The 20,156-nt window shown below is 38.9% G+C and overlaps 1 protein-coding gene and 1 pseudogene across 1 annotated transcript in view; both read left to right on the top strand.

Moving 5' to 3' along the window:
* Nucleotides 1-20,156, top strand: part of LOC131424042 (phospholipid-transporting ATPase FetA-like) — a 44,731-nt gene that overhangs the window by 19,346 nt on the left and 5,229 nt on the right. The window contains 5 exon segments of the mRNA XM_058578067.1: nt 2,359-2,431; nt 2,795-2,865; nt 5,601-5,683; nt 6,505-6,663; nt 16,764-16,852. Of these exon segments, the coding sequence (XP_058434050.1) occupies nt 2,359-2,431; nt 2,795-2,865; nt 5,601-5,683; nt 6,505-6,663; nt 16,764-16,852 (475 nt within the window).
* Nucleotides 17,646-18,606, top strand: LOC124101454 (mortality factor 4-like protein 1; annotated as a pseudogene).

Genomic DNA, 20,156 nt, shown 5'->3' with positions numbered 1-20,156 from the left:
GGCCTGAGAGGCTTGAGGCATGGGACAGGGGACAGGGAAGGTGCCACTGCCAGCCACACCCCTAAAGGGAAAACAAAAACGAAAAAAAACAAAAAGCCTTGCTTTTGAGAGTGTTGACTTTATTTAAGTATTTGTTGGAAAGTATCAGTGTGTTTCAGAACTCCACAGATATCATTCATGTAAAACAGAGAGTGTAAGTGAATGGTCTCCCCTAAAGTCAGAGCATTGCCTTCTCTAGCTCTCTGGCCATTCTTCCTAAACAAAGCCTGGAAATAAAAATGTACTTATGGCATAACAGGATTGAATATTTTAAATCAGTAAGGAATTTATCCACTCTCCCAGATCTAAGATGTATGTTTATTATAATGTCCAAGAACAAATTGGTACTAGTTTGACAGCTCCTTATGTAATAAAATATAAGCCTTTATCCAGGTGCATTGGCACAAACCTGTAATGCCAGTGAAGTGGGAGGCCGAGGAAGGAAGATCATAAATTCAAGACCCTGTTTCAAAGTACACAATTCTTAAAAGGGCTGGGATGTGGCTCAGTGATAGAGTATCCCTGGGTTCAATCCCAAGTCTCACAAAAAAATAATTTATTTTATAAACAAACACTTTTATTATCTGTAAACATATTTTTAAATTTCCAGGAAAAGTAGAAAGTTATATCCCTGCTTTCTGCTTGTGTTTCATTGGTGAAAACCATGGCAGATAGAATGCTAGAGAACCCACAAAAGTAAATGTCAAATCAAGACTAAATAAAGAAAGTCCCAGCTGTCTTTCTCCAAGGCTTGTAGCTACTACACTTCAGTTCTATCAGAAAATTCTCTAAATGAAGGTGAAATTTATATTAAAGGATTTTATTACATAAAAGAAATTTGGCCCTTCTCAAAGAGAAGATTTTCTTAGAAAAGTATACCTATGGGAATTATGGCTTTGTGTGTCTGGCAAAGTGCTGATGTATGTCATGGCCTACAGGTGACAAGACTGCCTACAGAGATGAACTGTGGAATGATTTCTAGATGTGGCCTCTGTTTCTCGGATCTTTGGGCGCTTGGTATAATAGAATTATTTAAGGGGGTAGTTAATGTTTCCAAATGTTTGTGGATATACACACACACATACACATATATATATCTTCTCCTTATCCTTTGTCAGAAAGGCAGGACTTACAAATTCTATGCAGTTGGGGAAATTGAAGCACAAAAAATGAGGGAGTAAAAGAAGTATTATTGTAGAACCTGCCAGGATGCTTTTTATGGAAAATGGGGATCTGAGAGTCAAAGGTAATTTGATTTTAACATAAAGAAAATTTGTATAGGGCTGGGATTGTGGCTCATTGGTTTAGCATGCGTGGGGCACTGGGTTTGATCCTCAGCACCACATAAAAATAAAATAAAGATATTGTGTCCACTTAAAACTAAGAAATAAATACTAAAAAGATAAAATTTGTATAGCCATATGATAGAATATATTTTAGCTATTCAAAATAAATACTTCTATAAATACTTTCCAAGATATATTACTAAATGAAAAATGCAAAGTGCAGAAAGCTATGTCTTTAATGCATAACTTTTAGATGTATATATTGTATGGAATTTTGTGACTTGAGGGTTTTGGGGATTTTTTTGGTACTGAGGATTGAACTCAGGGGCACTCAACCATGGAGCCACATCCCCAGCCCTATTTTGTATTTTATTTAGAGACAGGGTCTCACTGAGTTGCTTAGCGCCTCGCTCTTGATAAACCTGGTTTTGAACTTGCAATCCTCCTGCCTCAGCCTCCTGAGCCACTGGGATTACAAGCAAGTGCCACTGTGCCTGGTTGAGTTGAGATTTTCTAGAAAGAAACACACACAGAAAAATTACAGTGGCTACCTTTAGGGAGTCTAACTAAGGTCTGTGGATAAGGGAGACTTTAATTTTTCCTTCTAAATTCTTTACTGTTCTGTTTCACTTAGAAAATAATCTTGTGGGGCTGGGGTTGTAGCTCAGTTGTAGAGTGCTTGCCTAGCATGTGTGAGGCCCTGGGTTAGATTCTCAGCACTGCATATAAATAAAAATAAAGGTCCATTGACAACCAAAAACTACTTTAAAAAATAAAATAATCATGTGCATGTATGTCTACATATACATGCATGATATGTAGACCCTATGTCTGTGTACGGGGTTCTAAGAAATGTTTATAACCTGAAGTCAAGAGAAATGGGTCCCATTCTTGATAGCAGGGAGGATGCACCACAAACCAGTTTGGTCCTGTCTTCTTTCATCTCAGCCTTGTTTTATGTTTTGCTTCTTGATTGTTAAAACAGAGCTTTGGAGAATTTACAGAGCAGACATTTAAAATCATTATCTTGCAGGGTAAAGGAGGACAAATGGATGAATGTCCAAGTGGGAGATATAATAAAACTAAAAAATGACCAGGCTGTCCCTGTGAGTACCTATTCTGGCTGTGGCTTTTTCTTTTTTGGCTTGAGCGGGATCCTGGGACCCTTACATCCCTTTTGCTGCCATTGCTCTTGGTGACCTTCATCTGCCTCACTTTGCATCAGAGATGAACAACTCCTAGAGTAAGAAACTTATTCCTGTCCATCCTTCCCCAAAGCTACAGACAAAGTATGAGTAGCTTTGAGAGAGGTGTGTGGTAGCAGTGATGGGTCCCAGACATAGAAAGTAAACCAGGTGTCTATAAAATTCTTAGGGATGCCTGTTCCTGAAGGACTGCTTTTGTCACGCCGTAATGTTAAAAGCCTGCCTTCCTGCTTTCCTTAGCTTCTCTGACTTTTCTAATCACAGGCAGATCTACTATTACTCTCCAGCAGTGAGCCATACAGTCTGACATACATAGAAACAGCAGACCTGGATGGGTAAGTGTTCCTCCCTGATATTCCATTAAGACAATTTAGCCAGCTCTGAGTGGCGTCTCACTGAGAGAGAGCATGATGCAGGTAAATGACCTTATTATAAGGTAGAAGTGGTAGTATATCAGCCAGAGAGCCTAGAAATATCCAAATGAGAAAAGACAGGAAACCAGATCCTTGGGATCCTTAAAATGAAGGCCAAGCCCTTGGCAGCAATGATTGAGCCCCCACTGGGTACAGAATCTGGGCAAATAAACTCCATGTTCTCCATTTCTACACTGGAAACATTCTCTCTGACAGTAGTCAGCCTTCCATATCTACAGGATCTGTATCAGTGGCTTTGACCACTCAGAGATGGAAAATATTTGAAAAAAAATTGCATCTGTACTAAACATGTACAGACTTTTTTCCTTGTCTTCTTTTGCTGAATAATTAACAAGTATTTACATAGCATTTACATTATATTAAGAATTATAAGCAATCTAGCCAGACATAGTGGCACACTCCTGTAATCCCAGCAATTGAGGAGACTGAGGCAGGAAGATTGCAAGTTCCAGGTTAGCCTCAGCAACTTAGCAAGGCCCTAAGCAATTTAGTAAGACCCATCTCAAAATAAAAATAATAGAAAGGACTGGGGATGTAGTTCAATGGTTAAGTGCTTGTGGGTTCAATCATCAGTGCCAAAAAAGAAAAAAAAAAGAATTATAAGCAATCTAGAGATTATTTTAAGTATGGAGTGTGTGCAAGGTTATATGCAAATATTCTATCATTTTATATAAGGGACTTGAGGATTTGGGTATCTTTGGGGGATCCTGGAATCAATCCCCTGAAGATATTGAGGGACAGCTGTATTTCATAATGCTAAGTAGCAGGAAAGAGGTTAATAGAACTATACATTTTCTCTTTTTTAAATATTTTAAAATTTTATTTATTTCTTTTTTTATTTCTTACATGACAATAGTGGAATGCATTACAATCATAATTATCCATTCACAACACCATTTTTTGTGTAACTCTGTATATAAAGTATGTCCACCCCAAATTATGCCATTATACATGAGCTCTCTAATTATTATTTTTTGCATTAAAATTCTAATACACCTTTATACCACAATTTATCATATCTCTGATTGTATATAAGGTATGTTGACCCAAATTCACATCTTCATACATGTATTTTGTATAATGATGAGGGTCTCCTTTCACCATCCATGCTATTCCCCTTCTCCCTTCCTTTCCCTCCCACCCCTATTCGCTATCTAGAGGTAATCTTCCTCCCTTGCCCTCCCTCCCAACCCCATTTTGAGTCACCCCCCTTATATCAGAGAAGACATTCAGCATTTGTTTTTGGGGGATTGGCTAACTTCACTTAGCACAATCTTCTCTAATACCATCCATTTCCCTGCAAATGCCATGATCTTATTCTTTTTTATTGCTGAGTAATATTCCATTATGTATAAATGCCACATTTTTTTATCCATTCCCCCACTGAAAGACATCTAGGTTGGCTCCACAGTGTAGCTATTGTGAATTGGGCTGCTATAAACATTGATGTGGCTGTGTCCCTATAGTATGCTGTTTTTAGGTACTTTGGGTATAGTCTGAGAAGAGGAATAGCTGGATCAAATGGAGGTTCCATTCCCAGCTTTCCAAGGAATCTCCATACTGCTTTCCAAATTGGCTGCACCAATTTTCAGTCCCACCAGCAGTGTATGAGCGTACCTTTCCCCCCCCCCCGCATCTTTGCCAGCACTTGTTGTTTATCTTCATAATGGCTGCCATTCTTAATGGAGTGAGATGGTATCTTAGCGTAGTTTTAATTTGCATTTCTCTGATTGCTAGAGATGATGAGCATTTTTTCATATATTTGTTGATCGATTGTTTATCCTCTTCTGAGAAGTGTCTGTTCAGGTCCTTGGCCCATTTATTGATTGGATTTTTTTTTTTTTTTTTTGGTGCTTATCTTATTGAGCTCCTTTTATACCCTAGATAGAACTATAAATTTTCAGAAGAGAGTTCCAAAGTTTCCAGGGGGAAAAAAAATGAATGTGGAAGTAATTATTTACCAGTAAAATGCCATGTTCTGTGAGTCTTTGCAGTAGAAATTCACTAATGTACAAGAGCTAAAGTCTAGGAGGATAGGGGCCATCTGTAGAGATCTTGTCTTATGGAGATTTGTGTTTATCAGCTTTTTCTTTTTCTTGTGACTATCTCATTGTCCCTCCACAAACTTTTTGAAATGTGGCTTCTATTTTTTCTTCTGTCTTTGTATATTCCTGTGTCAGCAAATGGTTATTGGGACTTCTTTGTGGGGCCCTATGCATACTTATGAGGTCAGGAGTATGTTTCCTCAGAGGTTTGTGCAGGCTCCTACCAAAATCCACTCTTTTTTCTTGAAGGGAGCAGGTGCCACCTCCAAGTTGCTTGGTGATGTCTCTTCCACTTGTCTAGATCATCTGGCCAGCTAGATCTCCTGGGTTGGTTTAAGTAGTGATGACATGTTGCTGGGGGGAGAGGGGAATGAGTGGGTTAGCACTCTGCTTCCTTGCAAAGTTGTCTCACTCAATACTGCCCGCAAGAGTAGGGAACAGTGCAAGGGACTCCTACAGCTCAAACCCTTAGCCCAAACTCTGTTGGCAACATCTATTTTTCAAAACCCTTTGAAGAAGTAGGAAAAATGGTCCTGTGCTGCTTCTGTGTTTATATCCTATAGTCTAGTGATCCTGTGTCCTTTACTTTAGTGAAACCAACTTAAAAGTGAAGCAGGCCATCACCAGTACCAGTGACCTGGAAGATAATCTAGAGCTGCTTTCTGTCTTTGATGGTAAGTTAGGAAATAGGTTTACCCACCCAAACTTTCATCAGGAGAGGACTGGCTAAATAAAATACAACACATCCATACAGGGAATTCTACTCAAGTCATTACAGACAATATGCAAGTTGATGTTTGTTTATTTTGCATTGCTGGGAATTGAACCCAGGGCCTTACGACGCATGCTCAGCAAGTACTCTACCACTAAACCACATCCCCAGCCCACAAGTTGATATTTATTGACATAGAAAAATAGTTATGCCATATTAGTAGGAGAAAAAATGCATGTAATGAAAGACTGCATAGTATATGTAACATAAACCTATTTGTGGAAACATGAATGTTTGATGTATAGGGGAAAAAACTTGAAAAGATATTCTTCAAAAGGTTAATAGCACTTTTCTCTAAACAATGGATAGATTTTACCTTATCATTTTAAGTATAGCATAAATACTTACAAAAGATATATGTACTAATCAGGAAGATGTTAAATTATTTCCATTTTGAAAAAAATACTAGGTTTTCTTTAAGTATTTTTTTTCGTTTCTTCACATTTAGAGATCAACTGATCTGGCAGTACTGATGATAATAAGTTATGTGAGTTTTCCTCTCTTGATGATCCATGTCACATACGTAATTATTTTTCTTTGATGTCCAGAAACCTTTATTTGCTTTTCTGAAGGGAGCTGGTAAGAAATAGGGAGCAGCTGAGACAGAATAGGAAAAAAATGTCATGAGTTTTCTTTCTACTTTTCTGTTGTGTCTCCTTCCATCCTGTTAGGAAAACCTAAATATTACAGAGCCAGAAATTTCACTCCTTTGTTTTTCTGCAGGAGAAGTGAAGTGTGATCCTCCCAATAACAAGTTAGATAAATTCACAGGAATCCTGACCTATAAGAGGAAAAGCTACCCCCTGGACCATGACAAGCTGCTGCTCCGCGGCTGCATCATCAGGAATACAGATTGGTGTTTTGGCCTGGTCATTTATACTGGTACGTTTCCCTGAAGCCATAACCAGACTCTCAGCCTGTTGGAATCTGTTGTGGATAGTTAGTTTTTAGGATATGGATATGACATCAGCTGTATATCAGTACTCTATGGTTTAGAAATAGGTAGCTACAGAGTGGTAGATATGTGTATGTAAAATTTTTTTATTTCTTAGAAAACAAAGTGACTTATGTTTTCCAGGCAGTGAGCTTCCAACATATCAGCTCCACCTTTGTTAGAGAAAGGCTTTGTGTTCAAGATCACAGAGCATTCATGAGTCTTTTCAACCAAATGTGGATACAGTGAAGGGTATACATACAGAGAAAGGAAGAGAACTTGCATATGAAAGGGGAGAGATTCATTTGGACTACTCTCATGAGGAGATAATAGAGATAGTGCTCATTATGGAAAAATAAAAGTATAATATGAAAAGTTCATATCAGAAGGTACCACAGTTAGAATCACAGCGCATAATACTTAGAGCAAGAGATGTTCTTGGATTATATTATGGTTCAGGAAAGTAAAGGAAGCCTCTGTGATATGTCCTCAGTGATAATTGACAACTGTGTTAGTTAACTTTCTTTTTAAAACTCCCCCCCATGTCCCTCCTGGGCAGTGGAAAGGCTGGCAGCGAAAAGACCACACGACATGGAAGTAATTTTTTATAAAGCGGGGCAAGGCAGCTCTTTGACCTTATAAGCAAGAGAGAGAGCATGAGCCCACGGTTGGTTGGTTGATTTATTTATTTATTTATTTATTTAAAATTTATTTATTTTTTTAGTTGTAGTTGGACACAATACCTTTATTTGTTTTTATGTGATGCTGAGGATCAAACCCAGGGCCTCGCACATGCTAGGTGAGCACTCTATTGCTGAGCCACAACCCCAGCCCTACGTGTGGTTTATTTTTATATGGGGGATACACAAAAGGCTTTTCCATAGAATATTCTTCACCAAATCAGGCAGAGAAAGTCTGGAGAAAGCTATGAGAAAGCAGACTTCCTAGCCAAGGGAAGGCAGTGATCACCTGCATTGGGCAGAGTGGGAGGAGCCCCAGGGCAATGCCAGATCACAACCTTCTTGGATCAAGGCTGAGTGAAGATGCTATCTATAATAGCTGAGGGGTGGCCTCCCACAAAAAAAATATTTTTAGCTTGTCCAGGGAGGCCCTGGTGGAATGTCTTTCCTTGGTTTTTTACCTGACATGGTAGCTTAGAAGCTAGTTCCCAAACTCAAAAGATGTAAAATAGACTTATTTTCCTTACTGTACTAAAAGTACAGTTTTCACTAACAAAATATTCATTTTTGTGAGGATGGCCTTAGGCCCGAGCCTAAGCAACTCCATTTTAAAACTCCAGATTGCAAACCTGCAGTCTGACCAGCCATGCCTCATGGAGCCTTCCAGTATGGCCCTCAGACACAAACAAATCACTTCTCCCCACCCTGACAAACTCAGAGTGAAGTCTCTGGCATGTTGTCCTCACCCTGATAAGGGAGAAAGGCAAGAAAATCAGGGTGGAGACCACCAGACCAGATGCTTTAACCTGAGGATGAATGATAGCAGCTGATAGGGATTGAAAAGGGTGGTCAGAAGCCCCAAAATTTAGTATAATGATGGAGCAGATGAACAGACATTCAGCCAGCCAACACTGATACACACAAGCCTGAGAGCCTGATGAAGACCTGGACTGACATCCCAACTCTTCTCATCTGCCTGATCCCTTCTGCATTGCTCTCCCCGCTCTCAAACTCTACAGCAGCCTCTTGACTCTGGTGAGAAGAGGACTTTTCCCTATGACCACCTCCTCAGCCAGCCTCAGCTCCACCCCAGGAGAAGCCTGCCTTGGTTCCTGATCTGATCACCATGGTCTGAGTGAGTGTGCATCTGCTGGACTTAGAGCCTAAGGCTTGAGACTTATGACCTGACACTTGAGCTTAGCACGCAGAGGGAATGTCTGTCATGAGCCTGTCATGATTAAGTGTGTTTGCAGTGGTTAGAATTAATATAGAGTTATTTGCTGTGAATTGATTATGTCTATTGCAGTGCCTAGCATTAAGGGTTGTCATTTCCTTGATTAAGAATCTATAGAGTGAAATTGTATTGAGTGATTTGAGAGAATAAAGCATTGACAAAGGCGGAAGTGTGTGGACATTCTTTATTTCTCCCCCTTGTCTACATAAGCCGCACCTTTTGCCATAGCGACAGTTGGCTTAGTCGGCAGTCAAGGAAACAAAATGTCTGGGAGAAATGTCTTGTCCTGCCTGTGTGACAACCACATATAAAATTCAGAAGCTTTTTCTAAACACAGTGAAACTTGTTATAATACTTACATTGGTAATCATAGCAATAAACCTAACAGGACATTACACCTTCTGCAAAGACATATATCAAATTGGTAATAATACCACACAGATACACCATCATATAGCAAATTACACAATCTGCTTCCTAGACAGATACATTCAATAACACAGGAACTGGATAGAGAAGTGCTTACACAGACACCTAGAAAATCAAATTGCAAAAGCACTACAGCGGGCTGGGGATGTGGCTCAAGCGGTAGCGCGCTTGCCTGGCATGCGTGCGGCCCGGGTTCGATCCTCAGCACCACATACAAGCAAAAGCACTACAGCATATAGAGACAGATACATCTTTTGTGTGGTTTTGTAGAGAAAAGTATATTAAATTAGTCTACAGCATATTGGCAAAATGAGGAAATTCAATAACATCTTTAAAAAGAAATAAAGTAACCAGGAACTTAGTTCTGCTAGTCCCTGTAGAGAATTAGAAAGAACAGTGCAAGGGAAACTGCCAGGATTTAACAAGGTAACTAAAGGAATTGATATCCTCCATCCCACCTGCCAGGTTTCTGTTCTCGCGACTAAAAGGCTCAGGGGTCACTCTAGTTAAACTAGGCTAACTGGGCTGCACGAAATAACCACACAAGAGACACAAATACCTTTTTCTTTGGGGTTGCTGTGATGGCTCCTCTGACCTTAAGGGTCTGCAGAAAGAGAGAGAGAGAGAGAGCACGCGCTGACCCCTTTTATTGAGGAGAAGCTATTCAAATGAGGCAAGGGGTTAGGTTTCAGGGGGCTGAGTCTATCTTCATGATGTCCACTGTCAGCAGGTTGACTGACACCTGGGTAGGCCACACCCAAGGGCACAGTAAGAGGAGGGGACACACACAAGGCACTTCCATGGAAGATTCTATCCTAAACAGGGCAAGGGGTTATATTACAAAGGAACAGGTGAGCATAGCTTCACCCATGGGGCTGTAGCAAGACACACCCATTTCTGTGACTGAGCACCTCAGCACCCAGCTGGGGAGTGTAACTCAGTCACCCGTAAGGTTGGCCTCCCACACCCACCCAGAGGTAGTTCAGCCAATCATTGCTAGAGCCACTTCAAAAGAAATCCCGGGATTGCTAGTTAAAACTATTAATGACAGATGAAGACAGGACAAAAGGTGAAACCTTAGTAAGAAAGGCCCTGGATAGGCAGAAAACTCACCCAGATAATCGGGAAGTTTTACCGGTAACTACACGAAAAATGACCAGAACACCAAGGAAAAAGGCGTCAAAAGATACTGATAATGAAGAGGAAGTTGAAGTGAGAACTTTTAGTAGAATAGAGCTGCATCAGTTAAGGAATGAATTTGCCCAGATGGGGAGCAAGATGTAGAATCTCTACTAAGACTTTTGGAGCATGGAGCCCACGCAATTAGAGTTAATGGAGGTGAAATGCATATAATAACCTCTATAGTAGAAAATGAATCTATATATGAGGCTTTAGTGGCTGACACTAGTGAGAAAAGATTGCAGGAACACACTATCCTGGAATGGGTAGCATTAGCATGGGTGAGGGCATTTCCTGTGATGGATGTAGGCAGTTTTGAATCACAGATACAATGGACTACACACCAACAGGCTATTAAATTAACTAGGAAATTAAGAATATACTTTATGATATACAATATACACACATGTAACACGCCATCACAGGCAGAGCTGTTACCTCAGATGAAAAGACTAATAATTAGAGGTGGTCCACCTCATCTCAGACTAACTTTTAACATCAGCACTCGAAGGCAAGCATATATTACAAGATGTAGTTACTTCTTTTAAAGAAGTCAATGAGCTGGATGGTGTCAGATCTTTTTCTTTCCCAACTCAGCCCTCACCACACCAGTTCAGTTTTCCAGCTCAGTCCTCACAAAACAAAATTAGATTTCTTACAACAGAGAGCAAAGGCAGCCTTGGGTAAATACGGAGCCTCCCAGACAAAGGGCCCTATGAGGGAGGAGTTCCATACCCAGGAGGCCCAGAAGCAGTACACCATTTAGGACAGAAATCCCAGTCAGGAGACAGATTCCCTTCGAACAGATGACCCACATCAAACAACAGACAAAGGACACAAAACAACAACTTCCCCAAACACAACAGCAACTTCAGACATACAAATACACCAATTTACAACAGGAACATGACATTCAACAGCAGGGAAACTCAGGAGTCAAGACAGTATTTTTTATATTGGAACAGCCTGGGGATAATAGAATATATATAGATTTACCCTTAATACTCACAGAAAAAAAAACAGGAAAAATAGAAACACATAAATTCCTAATAGATATAGGAAGCCAAGTAACTATTTTGGGGGTATCATTTAATAGGAGTAGAGAATATAGACATTAATACAAAATGGAAAATATAACTATCCTTTTATGGGACAGAGAAGTCTTTAAAACCAAGATACTTTTAGATGAAATACCTTTTAAGGTTCTAGGGATGGATCTTATACCCAGAATTTTCCCATCATGGATAACTTACAAAAAGTTTTAAAATATTATGACTAAGTCTCAGGCACATCTAGCTTCATTACTGATGGACCCCATAGTACTCCCTAAAATTAAATATAGCTTTACAAAACAATACCCAAAAAAAGGAGGACACACTGAAATAACCAATAAAATTGAAGAATTGTTGAGGGAAGACATCATAGAAAGAACTATCTCATTTGACTAAAATAGCCCAATTTGGTCTGTTTTAAAACCTAATGGTAAATGGAGATTTACAGTAGATTATAGAGCAGTCAATGCACTGACACCACAGATGCCAGGAGACCTGTCAGGCATTACCACAATATTACAACATATACACTCCAACAATTTTAAATTTTTTGTAACTATAGACTTCTCAGATATGTTCTTTGCCATCCCTATAGCAAAAGAATCCAGGGAGATGACCACATTTACATGGAATTCTGTGCAATATCACAAAATATTCAAAAGATTACCACAAGGCTATAAAAATAGCCCACTAACAGCTCATATTGCACTATCAGAATCCCTTAAGGATCTTAAAATTAAGGATGTCTCAGTATATACATATGTAGATGATATACTAATAACAGGATATGATAACAAGATTTGCATGAAATGTCAGAGGAAATAATACTTGATAGCAAAAGGATGGACAATCAACACAGAGAAAGTACAGGGACCAGATCAAACAGTAAAATTTTTAGGGGTTTTGATCACAGCAGAAGGAAGGCAAGTCCCAGATCAAATTATAGATAGAATATTGGGACTACAACCTCCAACCAATAAGAAAGAAGCACAATAATTGATAGGAATATTAGGATATAGGTGCAACCATATACTATTCTTAAATCTCATTTTATAACCAATATATGCAATAACAAGGAAATCATAAGACTTTATCTGGGAATCACATCACCAAAAAGCTTTAGATGTATTGAAACAGTATATAACAGAATCTAGAAAACTGCATAACATCCAAGGAACTTATTATTGTGGACATCATTTTCACACCGGACTATGGTATATGGGGACTCTATAATAACAAAACTAAGTCCCAACCAATAGGATTCTTTTGTAAAACATTCCCATATGCATCCAATAAGTATTCATTATTTGGAAAATTAGCATGGGTTGCCTTTGAGGCACTGAAACAAGCTAAAACTATGACCAATGATCACATTATATTAAGAATTCCAATTTCACTTAAAGACTGGTGTAGACGCACCCCCAAAGAGACACAAAATATTATATGGGAAAAGAAAGTCCTGATGTGGCAATGGTACCTACAATAATTTTTACAAGAGGAGGATCCCAAAGTAGGCATATTTAATAAATCCAGAAGAAGTAGCAAAGCCACCATTTGCACTAGTACCTGTTTTTCCAACACAATCCACATTGAAAAATATAGGCACATGGAGACCTGAATACAATGAAAATATACAAAATGCATGGTTTATAGATGGATAAAGTACAGTAATGAAAGGAGTTATTAAGTGGAAGCAGCAGCATATAACCACATAAGACAGGCAAAATCTTGACAGAGCAAGGGGAGCACATGTCAGCACAACATGCAGAACTAATATCAGTTGCATTAGTCATTAGAGAGGCCTTGTTAAAAAAATGTAAGGAAATATATATTTATACAGATTCATGGTGTGTTGCTTCTTCAGACTTCTATATCAGTGGAAAACCGTTGTGGTCAAGAAATATATGGAAAGAACTATATGAAGCCAGTACAAAAATTAACATAAAAGTTACACATGTAGATGCACATACGAACAGAGACACAGACACCAGTACACTTAACAACACAGTAGATAAATTATCAAAAACAGCTACAATCAAGCTAGAAAGGAATTGGGAACTAAAACCTACCAAAGATCCTTTTAAACTTAAATTTAAGGGAACATGGGAAAATATCAAACCTGAAAATACAATAATAGACATTGCTGAACATGATATTATAAAGTTACATGAACAATTAGGTTATATAGAAGTACATGCATTATATGACTGGTTCCAAAAATGGAACTTAGATGTAAAATGGATTGCTATCAAAACTGCTGGAATGAGATGGACATCACTACCCTAAGTATGAAGAAGACACGAATGGTGTGAATATACTTTGTATACAAGCAGAAAGATAAAAAATTGTGCTCCATATTTATAACATGAATTATAATGCATTCTGCTGATATATATATATATATATATATATATATATATATATATATAACAAATTAGAATAAAAATGTTAAACACTTCTGTATGCAGATGTACTACATGCCCCAAAATGAAACTGAGATTTAATCTACATAAAATTCCCCAACCAGATCTAGAATATAAAGATTTTATCTACAGAAAACAAATAGACTTCATAGAACCCCTTAAGGATTTCCATAATAAGTATGTTGCCACATTAGTGGACACATATACAGGTACTGGAATGACATTTGCAGCTACCAAACCAACATAAAATATGTCAGAGAGACTACCAGTACTGGTAACAAGTTCATTCTATAGGCTCCTCAAGTTTGACACCTTGTGCTGGCACATTCCAAATTGCCAAATTCCATTACTTAAAAGAAAGTGGCCACTAAGCACTGCTTATACTCATATTCATGATAGCCTTAAAAACTTCAGGATACATGCTAAACGGAATACAGAAATTAAAACCAGAGAAGAAAAACTTAAGAGCATATGAATATGTTGCAGATTACTTGGAACTTCCTGCTTAAAAGAACACCATTAGATGCTCTTGTCTGTGTCAACACCTATCTGGAACACAAGCAGATGGAAACTGGTATTGTAATAACCTATGTTTGTAAAGCCAGTGTGACGACCCACATTCTTTTATTTTAGCCAATATCTGGTTTCAATTTGTATAGGATCATTTGATAACCTTGTAGTGACTATTTGTATCAAATGGAAAATGTAAAAGAAATGATTCATTGGGACTTATATGCAAGACAGATTTACAAATGTCTCAACCCTATTGAACCTCTTGATTATGATTATATTGTAATTATAATCCCTGGGTACATTGCTACCACTTTGATCTTAACCAGATGTAATTGGACTGTGGTCACTATTGGTGGTTATGGAATGATACAACAATCCATAATGAGAAGTGACTTTTGGACATATGTGGAGTCCAGCCTTTGGCGAGTGGAATAGGCGATGCCTCTGTATTGATTTGCAGCATACACTTAGGGCACCCCCTGAGCGTGAACACTGTGAATCAAGGGGGTAGACTGTAAGGATGGCCTTAGGCCCAAGCCTAAGCAACTCCATTTTAAAACTCCAGATTGAAACCTGCAGTCTGACCAGCCATGCCTCATGGAGCCTTCCAGTATGGCCCTCAGACACAAACAAATCACTTCTCCCCACCCTGACAAACTCAGAGTGAAGTCTCTGGCATGTTGTCCTCACCCTGATAAGGGAGAAAGGCAAGAAAATCAGGGTGGAGACCACCAGACCAGATGCTTTAACCTGAGGATGAATGATAGCAGCTGATAGGGATTGAAAAGGGTGGTCAGAAGCCCCAAAATTTAGTATAATGATGGAGCAGATGAACAGACATTCAGCCAGCCAACACTGATACACACAAGCCTGAGAGCCTGATGAAGACCTGGACTGACATCCCAACTCTTCTCATCTGCCTGATCCCTTCTGCATTGCTCTCCCCGCTCTCAAACTCTACAGCAGCCTCTTGACTCTGGTGAGAAAAGGACTTTTCCCTATGACCACCTCCTCAGCCAGCCTCAGCTCCACCCCAGGAGAAGCCTGCCTTGGTTCCTGATCTGATCACCATGGTCTGAGTGAGTGTGCATCTGCTGGACTTAGAGCCTAAGGCTTGAGACTTATGACCTGACACTTGAGCTTAGCACGCAGAGGGAATGTCTGTCATGAGCCTGTCATGATTAAGTGTGTTTGCAGTGGTTAGAATTAATATAGAGTTATTTGCTGTGAATTGATTATGTCTATTGCAGTGCCTAGCATTAAGGGTTGTCATTTCCTTGATTAAGAATCTATAGAGTGAAATTATATTGAGTGATTTGAGAGAATAAAGCATTGACAAAGGCGGAAGTGTGTGGACATTTTTTATTTCTCCCCCTTGACTGCATAAGCCGCACCTTTTGCCATCGTGACAATTTTTCAGCCAGAATTCTTTATCTTATCCAAAGCAATAGCCATTAGGTTGCTTACTCTCACAACTCAGTTAAGGTTTCCCTCCGATTCTTGGTTGGTTACATGGTCATGAGCAGCTTTGGGAAGCTCCACACAAAGAACCAATGCTACCAAGGGCATCCTGAGGTACTCAGTACAGAGTTTAGTTTCTGTTCCTGCTGCATGATGCCAAGTTCTACCATGATCTTCACCTTCTTTTTGAAACCCAGGTGAGTGGGCCCAGTCTTTCTAAGGACTATGGAAGATATGGTCTCTGTCGCTTCCAGGCTCTGAACCAAATTTTGCATTACTTCAAACCCTTCAAGGAATGCTTCAGAGGAAAGAATGGCACATTTTATGTTGTGCACTCCCAGTGTTGCCCACATTCCACAGTAGTTACAGTTCTCCTGTGGGGAAACATGAGTGAAATTCCCTCTGTAGAGCACATGTAAAAATAATGATCAGATGGTAAAAGGCTAGAGAAATTGCTACCTAGTGTCTTCTATCCTCTTATACTTTCTCTGAAGCCATATCTCTAATTAATAATTTGTAGCTCTAATCTCAATGGCTATTAATCACTCCTTACTTCTACTTACTATCTTCCCTTCCATGAAGAAACAGGTTCTCATCTCTCAACCCCACAGAAGCTTAGCCTCCAGTTCATACTTCAAGTAAGATCACTGCCATTGCCTCTTCCTTTATTCCATTCCCAGTTAGAAGCTTTAAGTATATCCTGGCCCAGCAGTGGGGTTACTAAAAAGAAGGCAGAGATCTTTGTATCAGGAAATTCTTTCCCTGATCTAAACAAACCAGGTGGTAATAAGAGAGAAGCTTAAGAATTCCTATTCTGAATTAACTCATCTCAAAAAATATGTCAGAACTGTCTGAGGTGCTAAAAAGAGAGGAGTCAGCATGAATGCACTTCACAGAAGTAGTCTGGACTATCCTCAGAAACAAATGTTCCCTTTTGGAGTTACTCGTACCATCTGTGATCTTTTCTTCAGAGCTTTGCCTCCTGGAATTGCATAAGAGGTTAGAATAGGTAATCATAGAGTTATATTTCAATCCAGTTTCAAGACTCTGAGTCTGATATCTCTCTGTTTTACTTAGGGCCAGACACCAAATTAATGCAGAACAGTGGGAAATCCATCTTTAAACGGACACATATTGACCATCTCATGAATCTCTTTGTGATCTGGGTAAGTTAAAGACTTTTTTCCTCTGCTTTTTTTTCTTTGGTGGTGATGGTACTGAGGATTGAATATAGAGCCTCACACATGTGCCATTGAGCAACATCTGCAAACCTTTTTATTTTTTATTTTGAGACAGCATTTCACAAAGTTGCCCAAGATGGCATTGAACTTGCAATCTCCTGCCTCAACATCATGAATTGCTGGGATTATTAGTGTTCCCAACTTTCACTCTGTTTACAAATAGACTTCCACAGGAGTAGCTAGATTTCCAACTTGTAATTTAGTTGTTTGAAAGTCTCAAGTTTTAGGACTCTACAGTGTAAAGTCTGAAGCAGAAAAGAACAGAACCAATTTACAAAGGATTCTAGTTTATACTTCTGTTGTGGAGAACAGTGAAAATTTGTTTAATAAGATATTACACTTTGGGCTAGGGTTGTGGCTCAGCTGGATAGGGTAGAGAGTAGGGGGCAGTAGTCGGGGGTGGTGGGAGAAGGAGGAGGCTGTGAATCACTTATAAATAGTGCCCAAGCAAGACCCGAAGCCGAAATTCCAGGAGGGTGAGCGAGTGCTGTGCTTTCATGGGTCTCTCCTTTATGAAGCAAAGTGCGTTAAGGTTGCCATAAAGGACAAACAAGTGAAATACTTTATACATTAGAGTGGTTGGAATAAAAAAAAGTGCTGTGAGGCCCAGGCGCTCTGAAAAAACTTTGAAGACATGTGAGGATATTGTAGCCCTTTTTCCTGTTCCTGAAGGAGCTCCCTCAGTACACCACCCCCTCCTGATCTCTAGTTGGGATGAATGGGTTCCAGAAAGCAGAGTGCTCAAGTACGTGGATACCAATCTGCATAAACAGCGAGAACTCCAAAAAGCCAATCAGGAGCAGTATGCAGAGGGGAAGATGAGAGGGGCTGCAACAGAAAAATGTTGAAGTGAAAACCAAAAGGAACAAACAGAAAACACCTGGAAATGGAGATGGTGGCAGTACCAGTGAGACACCCCAGCCTCCTCCGAAGAAAAGGGCCCGGGTAGATCCTACTGTTGAAAATGAAGAAACATTTATGAACAGAGTTGAAGTTAAAGTAAAGATTCCTGAAGAGCTAAAACCATGGCTTGTTGATGACTGGGACTTAATTACCAGACAAAAACAGCTCTTTTATCTTCCTGCAAAGAAGAAGAATGTGGATTCTATTCTTGAGGATTATGCAAATTACAAGAAATCTCGAGGAAACACAGATAATAAGGAGTATGCTGTTAATGAAGTTGTGGCAGGAATGAAAGAATACTTCAATGTAATGCTGGGCACTCAACTGCTCTACAAATTTGAGAGACCACAGTATGCCGAAATCCTTGCAGATCATCCTGATGCACCCATGTCCCAGGTGTATGGAGCACCACATCTACTGAGATTATTTGTAGGAATTGGAGCAATGTTGGCCTATACACCTCTGGATAAGAAGAGCCTTGTTTTATTACTGAATTATCTTCATGATTTCCTCAAGTACCTGGCAAAGAATTCTGCAACTTTGTTTAGTGCCAGGGATTATGAAGTCGACCTTCCTGAATACCATCTGAAAGCAGTGTGAGGAGGTATACTTCATTCACTTGTGTTTGGATCTCTGTAAACACATTTTTGTTCTTAGTCCTTCTCTTGTACAAATGATGTACTTTGAAGATGTTAGTGTATAACAAAATTGATGTTTGTTTTCTGTTTGAATTTAAACAGAGAAAATAAAAGGGGTTACTGCTCCTTTTTTCCTTTCTTTCTTTTAATTTCATTTCAAAGTTGCTACTAGTGTATTCAATGATGGACAACAGAGAAACATGCTGTAGAGTGTTTGCCTAGTTGACAAAGCTGCTTTTGAATGCTGGTGGTTCTATTCCTTCGACACTACGCACTTTTATAATATGTGTTAATGCTATATGACAAAATGCTCTGATTCCTAGTGCCAAAGGTTCAATTCAGTGTATATAACTGAACACACTCATCCATTTGTGCTCCTTTTTTTTTTTTTTTAATGGTGCTTAAAGTAAAGAGCCCATCCTTCGCAAGTAATCCATGTTGTTCCTTAGGCATTATATCTTTGCTCAAATTGTTGAAGAATGGTGGCTTGCCATGGTTTTTGTATTTGTGTCTTATGCACATTTTAACATGATAGATGCAATGCATTGTGTAGCTACAGTTTTCTGGAAAAGTCAAATCTTTTAGGAATTGTTTTTCAAAACTTCAATAAATTTTTTCTTTAAATTTCAAAAAAAAAAAAAAGAAAGAAAAGAAAGAAAGAAATGGCTGTAGCCCTCAAGTTTAGAACCCATTGTGGGGAAGGCCTCAATATCAATATGTGCCAGTTGCTTTACATGTATCATTTTATTCAGTAATCACATCTATTCAACAGACATAACTCTTCATCATCAATGTTCTTTCTGCTATACTTGCTGTTTCCTTGGGGAGACAAAATTAAAACATAAGGCAAATACTGTTTAACATGGCAGATTAACATGTAAAGAAATTATGAAACTAAAAGGGAGATCCTAAAGGTTTCCAGGGAGGAAAAAAGGTCATACACAAAGATCAGGAATCAGAATAACATTTGACCACCTCAACAGCAAAGAGCAGAAGATACCTATTAATGCTTACAAAAGTCTTCCAGGAAATTATTTGCAACTTTTAAGTCTAAATCCAGTGAAACTATCAGTGAAATTGAAGTGTAAATAAATATTCATATATTTTTATTTTCTCATAATCAATTTTACTCATGATCACTTTAATAAAGACTCACTTGAACTAACAGAACACCTTATTTAAACTGATGATTTTCAAATTCTATTTTCTTAGAAGAGTGCTGCATGGAGAATAGGAGAGGTCAAGTAGGTTTTGACAAAGACAAAAAAAATTTACTCATCAAATATCCTTTCTCAGCAAACTTCAAGAATGCATACTCAAGCCAGGTGTGGTGGTATACGCCTGTAATCCCAGCAACTTAGAAGGCTAAGGCAGGACAATCACAAGTTCGAGGACAGCGTAAGCAACTTAGTGAGGCCCTAAGCAACTTAGTGAGACCTGTATTAAAATAAAAAAGGAAAAGACTTGGGGATATAACTCAATGGTAAAGTATCTGATAGACACAATACCTTTATTTTATATATTTATTTTCTGGTGCTGAGGATCAATCTCTACTCAAGCTAAACAGAAGATAAGACAGAAGTATAAACCAAGAAGGAAGCAGCTAAGGAAGCCAGGAAGCTTGGCCGTAGTGGAAGGAAGCCCCGGGATGGGGGCCAAACAGCAGGCCTAGAAAACAACTAGTAAGA

Source organism: Marmota monax, unplaced genomic scaffold (assembly GCF_021218885.2).
Source record: "Marmota monax isolate L192 unplaced genomic scaffold, Marmota_monax_Labrador192_F-V1.1 WCK01_AAM20220418_F8-fsc00069, whole genome shotgun sequence".
Lineage (NCBI taxonomy): Eukaryota > Metazoa > Chordata > Mammalia > Rodentia > Sciuridae > Marmota > Marmota monax.
The sequence above is the reverse complement of the archived record's forward strand: the minus strand, read 5'-3'. Positions and strand labels throughout refer to the sequence as shown.